This window comes from Muntiacus reevesi, chromosome X (assembly GCF_963930625.1).
Source record: "Muntiacus reevesi chromosome X, mMunRee1.1, whole genome shotgun sequence".
Classification (NCBI taxonomy): Eukaryota; Metazoa; Chordata; class Mammalia; order Artiodactyla; family Cervidae; genus Muntiacus; species Muntiacus reevesi.
Window position 1 is genome coordinate 52759989 of NC_089271.1, and position 16635 is coordinate 52776623.

Below are 16635 nucleotides of genomic sequence, written 5' to 3' on the forward strand. Positions count from 1 at the left end.
AAATAATCAATAAACATGAAAATATGGTTGACTGGTGGCTCAGAAGGTAAAGAATCTGCCTGCAATGCAGAAGACCCCATGTTTGATCCCTGGGTTGGGAAGATCCCCTGGAGGAGGAAATGGCAACTCCAGTATTCTTGCCTGGAGAATTCAATGGACAGAGGAGTCTGCCAGGCTACAGTCCATGGGGTCACAAAGAGTCAGACATGACTGAGTGACTGACACATATGGTTAGCTTCACTCATGATGAAAAGCATTAATTTATTTCACATATATTTACATATGTATTAAATGCCAAAGAGGCACTGGGCATAGAATGGCGAACATCTTACTCTCATGGAATTTACACTGTAGTAAGTGTGTGTGTGTGTGTGTGTGTGTGTGTGTGTGTGTAGTATTTAATACATCATGTAGTAATAGTGTTTTAAATTAAAAAAAGCAGGAATGGGGTGTCATTTTATAAAAAGGTCAAGGACTCTGAGATAAGGGGATAGTTAAGCAGTGATCTGAAAAAGTGAGGGAAAAAGTCATGAGGATTTCCAGGGGAACAGCTTTCCAAGAAGAAGGAACAATAAGGGCACAGGCTTGGAAGCAGGAGCCAGCTTAGCTTATTCAAGGAACAGCTGTAAATCTAGTTTGTTCGAGGCAAGGCTGCGTTGATAGAAAGCTAGGTCTAAGAGACAGAGGCCAGATTCTACAGGACTTTAAAGGCCAGGATAAGGACTTGGGACTTTGCTAGGAGTGAAATGAAAAGCCTGCTATCACTTGGGAATTGTATTCAGCTATGCATAACAGGGATCCAAATAATAAAGGCTTAAATAGGATGATGCTTTGAGTATTATATTGATTCTAGGACACATCATTATTTTATGTACCAAGAAAGAGGAAAAAATGCTGGCAAACATAATCCAGAAGCTGTCATTCAAAGATTTCAGAGATATTGAAGCATAAAGAGAGATGTACCTTTCAGAGTTGGTAGCATAATATGCTATTTTTTTTCTCATGTAAGATTAGGTCCTGAGGTAATCAGTTTTTGATTGCAAGATGGCTACTCAGCTATAGCCATTAAATCCTCATTCCAGGGAGGAAGGAGAAATGAAGAAAGAGGAAATGCCTTTTATTCCTCCGTATTAATTTTGTAAAAATTCCCTCCAAAAAATTTACTGACATTTTTATTGGCATTGCATTGGTTGTGCACATCGACTTAGCACTGCCTGATGTCTAGCACAGAATGCTAAGTTGTTGATCCACATGTATATTACAGCCTCATTTATTTTTCATAAAATGGATAACTGTATGGAACATGCTTGTATTGGCATAGAAAATTTCTCAAAGGATACATGAGAAACTGTTAACAAGTGGTTGTTTAGTGAAGTCACTCAGTTGTGTCCAACTCTGTGCAACCCCGTGGACTGTAGCCTAGCAGGCTTCTCCCTCCATGGGATTCTCCAGGCAAGAATACTAGAGTGGGTTGCCATTTCCTTCTCCAGGGGATCTTTCCGACCCAGGGATAGAACCCGGGTCTCTCGCATTGCAGGCAGACGCTTTAACCTCTGAGCTACCAGGGAAGCCCAAGTGGTTGTTTGAGGGGAATAAAACTGGGTTTGATTGGCAGGGGAGGGGCTTTAACTTTTCATGTTATGCCTTCTTTCATCTTTTTATAGCTACAAATATTGTATATATTGCTTTTATAATAATAAATATAAACAAGTAACCTTAAAAGTGGAGTGTGCATTACCCTGGGGGCATACATAGGGAGACTTTCCAAGGGGTAAATAAGCAATTAGAGTTTGAAGGGGATCAATTTCTACATCCTCAAATTTCATTTTCATGTTTCCTAAAATTGATCTGCTAGAGAATACACTAGTAGTGGAAAATATTAAGCTGGTTCTTTTTCCATATCCCTTTTCACAAATAGTTCTCTTTGCACTTTACAAAAGAAAAACATCTTTGATCCATCCCAAATCTTACCTGGGTGCACTGCCCCACAGTGTAAAATCCTCAGGGTACCAGAGAGACAGTTCCAAACACTGCTGCCAATGGTGAAGAAACAAACTGGTATAACAAATATATATAACGTTATCAAATCCTGTTTCAACTCGGCTGGCTTCCAGTAAAATTGAAGGCAAACCCAATTGAGCTGTCAGCTGACAAATCATGAGAAATAATTTTGAAGATAAATCATTGTGTAATTTTCCCCCATATGTCTTCAAAGGAATTCAAATACTTGAGTGACATTTCTAAAACAAAATGTCCATTCCTATTTACTTATTTATATAAACAAGGTTTCTATGTGTGGTTTAACCAAAAACAAAAAGTTGAAAGAGAACTGATGCTGAATCCTGCTTCATTCTAAAATAAGCAATATTTATCTATTAATACACTCACCACCTTTTTTAAAAAAAAGACTTACATCACTAGTAAATTTGTTTTTTTGTTTAATAATTACACATTAAAATTTGAAATATGTTTATAATTTTTGATCCATTGTATTCCAATACTAATTGTCATGATAACACAAGCAAGACTAAATTGTGAACAACATTTACAGCTTTAGGAACACAGGAACTTTTAAAAAGCATTTAAATAGCAAAATATACACATTTTTGCTACAGAGAAGTCTGGTAGGATAATCAATAAAATCATTTCAAGTGTAAAAAATATGTATATTGGGATAAAATTCTGTTAGAATAAGAGGGAATTGAGAACTCAGGGAGAAAAGGGAAAATTTACACCTCCCAAACTGTCAAAGAAGAGCTCATTTATGAATTTTTAAAACTGATGACGGTGGCTCTCAAATCACTAACAGATTTAGGTTTCACTGCTTTCACATAAAACCGTGATGTTTTGTTTGTGAATTTGTTTGTGATTTGTCAGAAATCACATTATTTGCAGCTTAACATTTTGGATGCAAAATTTGAGATGTCAACCTAAATATGTGTGAAGGAGCACAACGTTAAAGATATTTTTAGAGAGCATTGTTATAAACCAATAGTTTTATATAAACATACAAAATAAATATCAGAGGGAGCATCATATACTCATTTGCCACCTTGTGGCCAGAGTTGTATTCAACTCCAGGCAAGGTGCTGTAATGAGGAAGGGGTCTCTCTCTAGGTCAGCCCCTTCAGCTATGCTTCCATCAGGTCTTTGTGAGGCTGAGATGGTAGCATTCGCCTGGGACTGAATCCAGACTCAAACAAGCAAGAAGTACCAAAAGGATTATGCTGACACCTGCCCCTCTCCATGTGATTCAGAGCAAAAGCAACATGCAATCAGGAAAGGAATGTAAGAAGTGCAACAAAGTTCTGACTTTTCCCATGAGAACTGCTTTAAAAAAAATCAAATGAACTATTTCTGATATTCGTTTCTTGATTCTTCTGTTTTTGGTGTCTTTTCTCTACTGGTGACCTAGACACCTCCTCAGTCTGCCTTTTGGGGAACCCACTCCTGTTTCTGGCCCCTGGGGCAAGTGTGTTTGGTTCGGTGCTGGTTTCACAGCTCCTAGTGCAACACCTGGTCTGGGTTGGCGCTGAATAGACATTTGCTGAGTGAGTGGATGGCAGAGTGCACAACCCCCACCCCGCACTCTGACCCCCACCCACCGCCCTGGCCTCCACTTCTTCCTTAACGTGCTGGACATGTGGGCTTCTGCAGGAAGATGATCAGTAAAGCTGTCAGGTTGCCATGGTTAGTCATCAGTGGGAGATAGCCTTGGGTACACTGAGATTTTTAGGTCACTTTGGTGTCTGTTACCCTGTGGAGGTGGGATGAGAGTATTTCTTGTGCCTCCCCGCCCCCACCCTTGTAGGAGCAGAATTCCTTCAGTGGGGGGTGCTCTAGTTGTAGTTCCTCTTGTTGCAGGCCAAAAGGGGCAGGCGTTTATTGGAAGGATTCTTGGATGCTTCAAGGGATGGGAACAAGAGTTGGCTTAGGAAGGGGAGACACCAGGGCAGTTCTGGGGACCTCAGGTGTAGGGAACCAGCATTCTATCCTCTTTAAAGAAGTGAAAGTCGCTGGGTGATGTCCGACTCTTTGTGACCCCCTGGACTTACAGTTCATGGAATTCTCCAAGCCAGAATACTGGAGTGGGTAGCTTTTCCCTTCTCCAGGGGATCTTCCCAACCCAGGGATCGAACCCAGGTCTCCCACATTGCAGGTGGATGCTTTACCAGCTAAGCCACAAGCGAAGTCCTCTATCCTTCTTAAGGGCTCGTGATTCCTGACAACCAACCCCTGCTGCTGACCCTGGGAGGCCTAGGCACTACCCCCTACCTGGAGGAGGGGGCCAGGTGGAGGGTGATATCCACGCTAACCAGGGAGAACTCGGCCACAATGCAATAGGGCAGCACAGCCCTACAGGCCGGGCAGTATGTACTGGGCCAAGGGCTGCCATCACTGGGGCTCAGGCAGCAGACTCTTCCTGGAACACACTGTCCCCGACACTCTGCTCCTCGTGAGCCTCATCCTGACACCTGCCCTGGGCTGCACTCCCCGGGACCATCACCTGCAGCTGCCTCCCAGCATGCCCAAGCTGCCCAAGACCCAAGCCACTTGCTCTGGGCTCAGTCTTTGTGAGCTCCTAGGTGCTGCTCCCCATGACTCCTAGCTCAGCACAGTGGGGTCCCAAAGATGCATGGCCGCCCGTCCGCCTGACTGGCGGCTCCACAGATGGAAGCTGGTTTTCTGCCACTCCCACCAGCTGCCTGGGCCGGGCCTCTGATGGGCTTGAGGGTCTTGGGACAGTGTCCTGTAGTTCAGGCCCCTCTCTCAGCTGCCAGCAGTAGGCCAGGCCTTGTTGTGCCTTGTCCATCCCGCCACCCCCGGGGCGGCTGGCTCAGCGTCTCCTGGGCCAGAAGGCTGGCTGCCAAAACCTCAGCCCACCCGTGGCCTTGGGAGCCTGAAGGAAAGGTGCAGAGGAGGCGAGGAACAGGCAAGGACTGTGCAGAGCACCGATAAGATGAGCATGGGATATGCCTCTTGGGGTCCAATGGCCTTTGGGAGCTCTGCCCCTCTGTATCCGGGGTCCAGGCCTGCCCCGGAATGGAGCTTCGAAGGGCAGGGCAGAACCTGGCTGGGGTGGGCGGGGAGCCTCAGACAGGGATGGGAACCTGCTCAGCCTCAGAGATGCTGGCTGATCACCGCTTCTGCCAGCGCTCCTCCCGACCCGGCCTCTGGGGGGATGTTTCCCAGCCCCAGGGACCTTTCTGGACCAGGATACCCCTCTATCCCTGGTCCCGCAGTGCTGGGGGAGGTTGCATGGACGAATGGAAGGACGGAGAGAGGGGAGGAGACGATGAAAGGGGTCAGAGCAGCGATTGGAGCCGAGAACTGGAAGCGCCTTAAAGAGACTGCGCGGTCCCCGCCCCCCTTCCCGCCAGCCTCAATGAATTAGAGCTGTGTTTCTCAAACTTGCCTGCTCATAAGAATCTTCTCGGGCCCTAGTTAAAGATACAGGTTCCGGAGCATGTTCCTTCGCGATTCTGATTCAGTGGGGCTGCGGGTGGAGCCGAGGAATCTGTAATTTTAACACGCTCCCCACGTGATTCTCGTGAACAAGCAAGTTTGGGAAATATTGAATTAAAGGAAACCGGACCTGGCTGCAGAGCGGCCTCCGCTAGGGGGCTACGGCAGGAGGATTCCCGGGGGCGTCGCCTGCTTCCGCCGCCGCCTCCTTCAGTGAAAGTCCCTTTTGGGTCCAGCTGCCACAGCCACCGCGCTCCCTCAGGCCGGACGGGGGACACCCCTGGTCTGCGTGGCCCCCGCGCCGCCACGCCCAGTGGCCGCCCCAGCCCTGCGATTAGGGGGAGGAGCCGCTGCCAGTGGAGGCGGAGGAGCAGAGGAGGCGGAGACGGCAGAGACGGCGGAGAAGGCGGAGAGGAAGGTGGAGGCGGAGGCGAAGGTGGAGGGGAAGGTAGAGGCGGCGGGGAAGGTGGAGGCGGCTGGGAAGGTGGACGCCACCGGGAAGGTGGAGACTGTGGAGGGTCCGGGACGCCGGGGAGAGCTCAAGCTGGAGCCCGAACCTGAACCCGAGCCGGCACGGGAGGCGGAGCAGGAGCCGAAGGGGGAGCCGAAGCCGGAGCCTGAGGATGAGAACCCGGCGCGGAGTGGCGGTGGCGGCGGCAGAGACGAGGTTCCTCTCCCCTCCCTTCCCTCCGACCCCCCGCGGCCCCCCGATCCTTCCCCGCGGCGCAGCCGTGCCCCCCGCCGCCGACCCCGGCCGCGGCCGCAGACCCGGCTCCGTACCCCGCCGCAGCCTAGGCCACGGCCCCCGCCCCGGCCCCGGCCCCGGCGCGGCCCTGGGGGCGGGTGCCTGGATGTGGATTTCGCGGTGGGTCCACCAGGCTGTTCCCACGTGAACAGCTTTAAGGTGGGAGAGAACTGGAGGCAGGAACTGCGGGTGATCTACCAGTGCTTCGTGTGGTGTGGAACCCCAGAGACCAGGAAAAGCAAGGCAAAGTCGTGTATCTGCCATGTGTGCGGCACCCATTTGAACAGACTCCACTCTTGCCTTTCCTGTGTCTTCTTTGGCTGCTTCACAGAGAAGCACATTCATGAGCACGCCGAGACAAAACAACACAACTTAGCGGTAGACCTTTATTACGGAGGTATATACTGCTTTATGTGTAAGGACTATGTATATGACAAAGACATTGAGCAAATTGCCAAAGAAGAGCAAGGGGAAGCTTTGAAATTACAAGCCTCCACCTCGACCGAGGTTTCTCACCAGCAGTATTCAATGCCAGGCCTCGGTGAGAAGTATCCAACCTGGGAGACAACCAAACCTGAGTTAGAACTGCTGGGCCACAACCCAAGGAGAAGAAGAATCGCCTCCAGCTTTACCATCGGTTTAAGAGGACTGATCAATCTTGGCAACACGTGCTTTATGAACTGCATCGTCCAGGCCCTTACCCACACTCCGATCCTGAGAGATTTTTTCCTCTCTGACAGGCACAGATGTGAAATGCCGAGTCCGGAGTTGTGTCTGGTCTGTGAGATGTCTTCGCTTTTTCGAGAGCTGTATTCTGGAAACCCATCTCCTCATGTTCCCTATAAGTTGCTGCACCTGGTGTGGATACACGCACGGCATTTAGCAGGGTACAGGCAACAGGACGCGCATGAGTTTCTCATCGCAGCGTTAGATGTCCTGCACAGGCACTGCAAAGGTGATGATGCTGGGAAGGCGGCCAGCAATTCCAACCACTGTAACTGCATCATTGACCAAATTTTCACAGGTGGCCTGCAATCTGATGTCACCTGTCAAGCCTGTCATGGTGTCTCCACCACAATAGACCCATGCTGGGACATCAGTTTGGACTTGCCTGGCTCTTGTACCTCCTTCTGGCCCATGAGCCCAGGGAGGGAGAGCAGTGTTAACGGGGAAAGCCACATACCAGGAATCACTACCCTCACGGACTGCCTGCGAAGGTTTACGAGGCCAGAGCACTTAGGAAGCAGTGCCAAAATCAAGTGTGGTAGTTGCCAAAGCTACCAGGAATCTACCAAACAGCTCACAATGAATAAATTACCTGTCGTTGCCTGTTTTCATTTCAAACGGTTTGAACACTCAGCCAAACAGAGGCGCAAGATCACTACATACATATCCTTTCCTCTGGAGCTGGATATGACACCGTTCATGGCCTCGAGTAAAGAGAGCAGGATGAATGGACAGTTGCAGCTGCCAACCAATAGTGGAAACGATGAGAATAAGTATTCCTTGTTTGCTGTGGTTAATCACCAAGGAACCTTGGAGAGTGGCCACTACACCAGCTTCATCCGGCACCACAAGGACCAGTGGTTCAAGTGTGATGATGCCGTCATCACCAAGGCCAGTATTAAGGATGTGCTGGACAGTGAAGGGTATTTACTGTTCTATCACAAACAGGTCCTGGAACATGAATCAGAAAAAGTGAAAGAAGTGAATACACAAGCCTACTGAAGTGACGCACAGACCTACCTACCTGGAGTGGAAGATGACAGTGCCCATACTACAACTGGCATCACGATTTAAAGGACCTACTTGCATGGCCCACGGGCCTGATAGAGTAAGAATTGAACAGTTTCCAGTGTCTAAAAGGTCCTGATTGTCAGAGGAATAGAAGGGGCGGGAGAAGAGGCTCTAGTCTAAGCAGTCACTTAAAGGAAGATTAAATGGCAGGATGCTCTGGGCGGGGCAGGCAGGAGTAGGGAAAGCAGACACTGGTCCATATCCTATATTCCTCCAAAAGATTGTGTGGGAAAGTGTGGGGTGGGAGGGGGGTGGTGTGGGGGGGATGTGTGCCCTTGTAACTGTAAAACATCTTTCTCCATGGGTGTTTCAGCTTCAACTGACCAATCACATAACAGTTATATGTTTGGGGGAGAAAAAAGAAAAGCTTATACAAATGTAGCCCATTACATATATGGGTGGGAAAGTGGAAAAGCGGAGGAAGCAGGGATATTTCATTGACAAACACCTTTGCCAGTTTCTTTGTATTCGTGATTTTTTTGTGCTATTAAATGCAGTATTAAACAAAGAAAAGCCCATGTGGGCCTGTGAAACAAGAAAAGGGGGTTTTTGTATAAGGGGAGCAATTGCTCCAAAGGTAGAGAAGGCAAGAAACACTGTAAGATAAACCAACACAGACAGGCCTCAGCTAAGAGTTTAGTGTGTGAGTGTTTAAAAAAAAAAGCTGTATGATATACTTGAGCAAATCAATGAACCTCTTTGCGATTGTTTTCTCATCTGTACAATGCAGATAATTCCTACCTTAACGGGTTATTGTTAAAGATTAAGTGATATAAAATGTGTCAAAGTATTAATTAAAAAGGCTTGGGACTTTGTACGGGCTCAGTGAACATTTGTTGCATCTGAAACTTCTTTGGTCCAGGACCAGAATGCGTTAGAGGTGAGGGTCAGCCCTACCTGAGACCCATGGACAAAAATGACACACACTGTGTCAGATGCAGTCACATACACACATTTATAACTTCCTCCCCAGTACTGTTTTTTTTTTTTTTTGAGCCCCCAAGGCAGTGGATTCCACTATTGTCCCTTGGGTGCAGGGCATTACAGTCAGTGCCACATTCAGGACTGGGGGGGAGAATCACAGGTGTCCCCCGTCAAAGTCATTATTCTGTCCATTTGGAAGACTCATGTTGTTATCATGACTCAGCACCAGGGATGGGACTCGGGGGCCAGTAGACTGCTCGGCTTCCACGTGAGGGTGTTGGTGGTCTTTGCCCTCCACAAGTGTTATGGACATGGCTGCATCCACCTGCAGGCATAGATCATGAAAAGGCTTCCAAAGCTCACTGGTATACCAGCCCAGGGATAGCGGGAGAGTGGCATGTTGGCCTCCTCCCTGATTCTCACAGAGGGCTAAGCCCAAACAGATGGGATGTGCCCAGGACGGGTTAAGCCCTGGTGGTAGTTCCTTCTTTTATCCTCTTCATCAAATACAAAAGGACATATTACTTAGAAAACATGAGGGGAAGGGGAACTAAACATTTCAGACCCGTGGGACTTGCATCCACTGGCTCTGGTAAAAGACTGGGCTCCTCCCACAGCTCCCCAAGTCTACTTCATGGTCAGTTCATTTGGTAGTATATGTTTATTTGTGTGGTTGTGGCTGCATCCCCAACTAGCTCACAGGCATTTTTAGGACAGGGATTGTCTCTCCTCTTGTACCCTGGGCTGCATTCTCAGTCCCTAGAACAGCCCCTAGGACATAGTATTTGAAACATTTTCTGGATGGATATATGAACTCAAACACCTTCCTTTCATAACCAAATTTTCCTCACTCCCCACCCCCAGGACTCATTATCCTCAGGAGAAAATATATCTTGTAGGCTGGGGGAGAGCAAGAGGCAAGTGGCCTCGGATGCCACTTGGCACCTTCATGCAGGTATCTGACTTCCCTTTGGGATGTGTGGGAGCCCTGCCTGGGCAGACAGCCACGTCCTCCTTCCTCATCCCTCCCACAGGAAGAGTTCAGTCAGGCATGTCCACCAGATCCTGACTGCTTGCACAGACACTTTGACATTTGTAAAACATTTTTATTTGGAAGTGATTTCTATTTTATAGGAAACTTAAAAAAAAAAACAGTTTAAAGAACATCCATATACCCTTTACCAGATTTACCTATTGCTAACATTTTACCCCCTTTGCATCTATGCACTCGTGTGTGTGTGTGTGTTTGGACCAACTGAGGGTAAATTACATCATGGCCCTTTATGCCCAAGTACCTCAGTGTGCACTTCCTACAATTAGGCATATTCCCTACATCACAGTTAACTATACTGTAACCGCTTCAGCAAATTTAACATTGATATAATACTGTTATCTACACTTGTACTCCAGCTTTGTCTGGTGACCCAGTAATGTCCTTAATAGCATTTTCCCTCTTCGTCACAGCATCTGGTCCAGGATGAGGTGTTGCTTTTAGCTGTCATGTCTCTTTAGCCTCCTTTAATCGGGAATATTTCCATAGCCTTTCTGCATCTTGTATGGCATTAGCATTTTTAATAGAACATTCCTCACTCTGGGTTCATCTGATACAGAAACTGTCTTTTAAATACCCTATACTCAGGAATAGGTCTAAGAGATATGAATGGCATTGAGACTGAAACTGACCTCCCTGTCCCCACTGGTGAAAGGCATAGACCACCAGAGGGAGCAGCTGTACCTGGCACTTTCTGATTGAAACATTCACCTCTCTGTCTGGCAAACACCACTGTCCCTCAGCAACAGGGGAGCCATTCGAGCCCAGCCCTATGCTCTCCCCATCACGAACCCCCAGACTGAACCATGGAGTGTAACAACAGCAGGGCCTGCTTTCAGATCACATCACTGTGGAGCCCAGGGCATTGTGTACTGTGCAGGTATGTGTTAGCTTGAGCTCAAATGCAATTCAGGCATGTTTGAGCATGTCTAATACACTGGTGAGCACCTCCATGGTCGGGGCCTTTAGGGGGTCAGGAGGTAGCACCCTTGGCACCTTCTTCAACGTTCCCATGGTGGGAACAGCAGCAGTGGGGTGGCAGGGGAGGGATAAGTAATTTTGAAGCAGCTTCATGGACAAAGCACACAAAAATGGGGCACAGACTTAAGTGAGGAGGAACATGGGAGATGCCCAAAACAGATTGGTTTCTGACATAACTGAGGACTTTCAGACAGCATTGGGCTATTTTACATGGGGGCTGGAATTCCTGTAGGAGCAGATATGGGCAAGAGCTGGTGAAATTTAAGGTCGTTCTTTAACTGAGACACTCTACTTCCACAAGCTGGTAAGGCCAGGGAATCTTAGTTCATATGTGGATTTATGATCTGGGCCCAGAAGGGTATGGGCAAAAGATGGGTGGTCGCAGCTGGGAGCTTATCCACCCACAGAGCTCACGGGGACTTACCTTTCATCCATTGTACATGCTTCCTATGCGTTCTTGGCCTGATCTAGTTGGAAATCCAGAACTCTATCACTTCCCATTTCCTGGAGTAACCAGATGCTGAAACTTATTCTGGCTTACAGGTCACATTAGGTAACTGCCTCACTTCTTCCCCTCCCACTGGGAATCCTGATCAGGGATGCCATCAACCAAGAGGTCTTTTCCAATCAAGAAACAGAGTGGCCTCCATATTACTCATTGCCATAATACAATAGACCTGGTGCTAGGAACCTATCTTTGCATCAAATGTATATTTCACATCCAGAAGCAAAGGCCCCCATCCTCCGAGAGTATGTAGTCCAGCACCCACAGCAGTGTGTCATTTACACACTGACTTAATGCTATGTTTAAATTCTTGCATCAAAGCATGTCAGATATACAGGAAATGCACATATCATCGGGGTGCAACTTCATGAATTTTTGTAAAATGAGCACATCTCTGTGAACAGCACTCAGATAAAGAAATAGGACGTTACCCATAAGCCAGGCCCCCTTCCTGCCTCCTTCAAGTCAATAACCCCAAAGGGTAATCCCTATCTTGACTTCTTTCACTGTAGATTAGTGTTGCCTTTTAAAATGCCATCTATAAATGGAAATGTTCAGTATGTACAGTTTTGTGTCTGGCTTCTTTTGCTCAACATTATTTTGTGAGCTTCAGATATGAAGCCTTCTTATCAAGCAAAATTATGTGGAATATCATTATTTCTGTCTAATGAACTGAAAGTAAGGATTCCCTACTCTTCCTAGTGATGCCTCACTTATTGAACCAATTCAAAGGGACCCTGGTCATTGCAAAGTTGGACCTTGTGAGGGTCTATAATGGCCTTCATGCACAAGAAAACAGTGAATGGAAAACAGCCTGCCAGATAAGTTTGGGCTTATTTAAGCACCCAGAAATGTTCATCTTGGGCAGTACTCCAGCCTTGTTCCAATAGCTCCTGGATGGGATGCTCTATTGTAGTAAGGCCTCACACATAAATGTGCATCAGAGTCACCTAGAGAGCTTGTTAACACACAGGTTGCTGGGTCCTGCCCCCAGAGTTTCTGCTTTCAGTAGATCTGGGATGGGGCCTGTGAGGGGGGTTGAGAATTTGCATTTGTAACACATTCCCAGGTGATGCTCATGCTTCTGGCTCTGGGACCACACTTTGACAACCACTGATCTATTCAATTTGTTTTCACACTGTGGTACTTGGGGCCAGAAGAGTCTATGAAGGTGGCCTTGGGGAACAAGAGGAGGGGCAAATTAGTGAGGATCAGGAACTCTGAAATATAAAATCATTAAGAGAGAGTTATTGATTTTGTATTTGGGAATTCCAAGTAATATTTGAAGAAAGAGTTCTGCTACTAAAATGTTTTAAAGTTGAAAATCACTCTGCTAAGGAACTTTAGACCCCAGGGGAATGATGTATTTAAACTATGTAGGTGGTATATCTGGAGAATGATGCAGCATGCTGCAAAGACCTGGCCTCATATGTGCCCTTAATCTAGATGATCCCGAGGTAGATTAATTTCCTTGGAACTCAGAGAAGTTCATATTTATGAGGACGGATGTGATAAGGGAAAATTCTTAAAGTATAAACACAGCACAAAATCATATATATAAATATGATTTTCTTTTGGCTGTACAGCACACTAAGATGACATAAATAGCACCCCCCCACACAAATACAAACACATATTAACATAAGATAAACTAACAAAAATTTTAATTTATAGTCGAACTTAAAAAAATAAAAAGTAAAATCTTCAGAGAAAACGAAAAAAGCCAGTCTAGTAATTGTAAATGGACACTACAACAACCTATTGTAGTTACTGGTTCCAGATATTAGGCCCGAGGGGCTAGGGGCTCCAAGCCGGGAATCTAGTGCCCAGGCAAGTACTGGCAATACAGCCTCAAGTCCACCAGAGGCAGAGAAACCGTCACTGAAACCTCTGGATAAAGCCTTAGTAGCTTCTCTGTTCATTAGAATGGGATTTGGAAAGTAAGCCATGAAAAGTCTTATGCTCTCTCTGGAGCCATGAGCAGAAATAAAAACCCCAGGCCTATGTCATATGTGGTTAGGAGGGATCTACATTTACCTCACTGCATGTTATGGGAATCACATACTGAAAAATTAAAACAAATATTGGAGCAGAATCATTGAAACTTCTAGAACCTCAGTGAAAGCAAAAATATTTTTTATAAAACACAGCACATAGAAGCCCACAGAAAAAGACCATATCTGCTGAACATGTGCTCAGAAACAAACAATAAAAATATTGCACTTGCAAAGAAATGAGACGCCATGAAGGTGAGTCACCAGTTGCCACAAGGAGGAGAATTAGTACCCCCAAGCAACATTGATGAGATAAACTTCTACTCTTTTTCTTTGACAGTAGAATAAGGACATTTTCAGAAAAAATAAACTTAAGAAAGTTTAGCAATAATAGACTCTTACTAAAATAACTACTGGAAGATATACTTCAGGAAGAAGGAAATTGAAATTGGAGAGAAGGAATGAGTAGGAGGCAAGGAACAGTGAACAAAAATTGGTAAATGTGAGGCAATCTAAATAAGCATATAAAACAATGATAATGTTGAATCATATGGAGGTATAAAAACAAGCTGGCACTAAAAACACTGGAGCACAAAAGCATGTAAAACAGCAGGAAACTATTACTATTTAAAGCATTCTAAGGCTTTTGTTTGGGAGGAGGATAGGGATACTGCCTGCATTCGGACCTTGTTAAGTCAAATATGAATATTTAAACATTTAAGAGTGTGAACTTCTATTGAATAGTTTCTGGCAATGGCAGGCTTGGTTATTTGATTCAACTTTCCTATTGAAATATTGAAATATACTGGATAAAAATTTCAAAACTGCTTAAAAGGCACTGAAGTCTGTTCTGTACTTCTGTGTCTCTTTTTCTGTTGTGAAGTGATTGGCCTCCAACTAATAAAATAATATTTAAAAAAATAAAAAATAAATAAATAAAAATATCTTTTATAGAAAAAAAAAAAAGGCACTGAAGAGCTGAGAGAGGACAGAGGGAAATGTTCAGGTCAATTTTTGGATGAAAGCTTGTAATCAGGCAGGTAAGCAGAGTATTGACACACCAAAGCCAATTGGGTTTGAGGGTGTTTGCCTACAGTGCCCACCTGAGCTTTGAATCAGCGGTCACAAAAGGCTGGAGGGGGAGAAGTTAAGGCTCAGGGCCAGCACAAGATAGGGGTTTAATATGACACCCTCTCTACATTAAAATGAGATCCCAAAGAACTACACTGGCTGCATAAGGTTCTGCATCCCAATCAGAACTAAATCTCCCCTGTTTCCAACAATCCCAGATAACTATACAAAAGGCTGCCTTAGCACCAAGAAGAGCTCTCTTCCTAAAAATAAGGGGTATAAAAGGGGGGAGTGGGACAGAGAACCATATGGAGGTTCCTTAAAAAAAAACAAAAATAGAGTTACTATATAATTTATGATCACACTCCTGGGCATATATCTGGAGATAACTCTATAATTTAAAAAGATATATGCAACCCATGTTCATAATGGAGGAGGAAATAGCAACCCACTCCAGTATTCTTGCTGGAAAAATCCCATGGACAGAGGCGTCTGGCAGGCTACAGTTCATCTGGTTGCAAAAGAGTCAGACATAACTGAGTACTGAGCACATGTTCATAGCAGTACTATTTACAATAGGCAAGACATGGATGCAACCTAAATACCCATTGACAGGTGAGTGTTTAAAGAATATATAGTACATATACACAATGGAATATTACTCAGCCATAAAAAAGAATGAAATAAGCCATTTGCAGTAAAATGGATGGGTCTAGAGATTATCATACTAAGTAAAGTAAGTCAGACAAAGACAAATATATGATATAGTTTGCATGTGGAATCTTAAAAAATTATACAAATGAATTCATTTACAAAATAGTAATAGACCCATAGATTTAGAAAACAAACTTATGGTTATCAAAGGGGTAAGGGAGGAGGAATGAATTAGGAGTTTGGGATTAAAATATACACATTACTAATATGAAATAGCTAACAAAGACCTACTGTATAGCATAAGGAATTATACTCAGTATCTTGTAATAACCTATAATGGAAAAGCATCTAAAAAGAATATATATATTATATATATACACACATATATAATATATATTCATAAGTGAATCACTTTGCTATACACCTGAAACTACCACAACATTGTAAATCAACCTTATTTCAATAAAAGTTAAAGTAAATAAGGACTGCCCTGGTGGTCCAGTGGCTAAGACTCTGCACTCCCAATGCAGGAGGCCCAGGTTCAATTCCTGGTCAGGGAAGTAGATCCTACATGTTGCAACTAAGAGTTCACATGTCACAACTAAAGATCCTGAGTGCTGCCACGAAGACTGAAGATCCTGTGTGCCACAAGTAAAACCCAATGTAACCAAACAAATATGTACAAAAATAAAATAAATAGATTATAAAATTTTTAAAAGGGAAGAGTAGGTTAAAAATTCATCCCTGAGAAAAAGAGGCCACACTCCAGTCCTCAAATAGATTTGTACCCCATCACTCATGGAATGAATCAGCCAGGGAACTTCAAGCTGTGACCTTGGATTTAAGTGGCTTCCACGGTACTCAGTAAAAACAAATACAAATACAAAGCCTCTGAAGGAGAGTCTATCCATTCCGGGTCTTAGGAAACCCCTACAAATAAGTTTTCAAGGGCACAATGACCAGAGAACAGACTAAATTTGTCATACCAGGAACCAAGGGAACTCAGTTAAAAATTCAAGTTAAACTCAAGGGAACTCAAGTTAAAAACAGCAGGAATAGGAAACAACAGAAACAGACTCACACAGATTTCAGATAAGAGAATTACCAGACACATATGTTAAAACAACTAAGTGTACATGTTTAGAGAAACAAATTATTAGTTTAAAAATATCCACAGGGAAGAAAAATCTATAAAAAAAGTGACAATGCATCTTGTGGAAAAAAATGAAAAATAACTTCTGGAAGTGAAAAATACTGACTCAGTGAATGTATCTGGCAGAAAGGTGGACGGTGGACATAAGTGAAGAGAGCATTAATAAGCTGAAAACATGATCAAGAATGCAGTATGGAGAGAGGGAAAAAATAGAAAATACAGGAGAGAGAGTAACAGGGAGGATACAATGAGAAAATCTAGCACACATCTGATTATAATGTGAGAGAAAGAGAA

General features: G+C 44.8%; 2 protein-coding genes and 1 non-coding gene across 3 annotated transcripts in view; all 3 read left to right on the forward strand.

The window, feature by feature from the left end:
- PAGE4 (PAGE family member 4) overlaps positions 1-4344 on the forward strand; it is a 58225-nt gene extending 53881 nt beyond the window's left edge. The window contains exon 4 of the mRNA XM_065916735.1: positions 4211-4344. Within this exon, the coding sequence (XP_065772807.1) occupies positions 4211-4344 (134 nt within the window). The remainder of the gene's footprint in view (positions 1-4210) is intronic.
- A 2034-nt stretch (positions 4345-6378) lies between these two features.
- On the forward strand, positions 6379-8232 carry USP27X (ubiquitin specific peptidase 27 X-linked). The gene has a single exon (XM_065915434.1). It carries the CDS (start codon positions 6623-6625, stop codon positions 7937-7939), a length of 1317 nt encoding a protein of 438 aa, XP_065771506.1. The 5' UTR covers positions 6379-6622; the 3' UTR covers positions 7940-8232.
- Positions 8233-15675: 7443 nt separating this feature from the next.
- Positions 15676-15748, forward strand: TRNAG-CCC (transfer RNA glycine (anticodon CCC)). The gene has a single exon. It is a non-coding gene; the product is annotated as a tRNA-Gly (tRNA).
- The last annotated feature ends 887 nt before the right edge of the window (positions 15749-16635 follow it).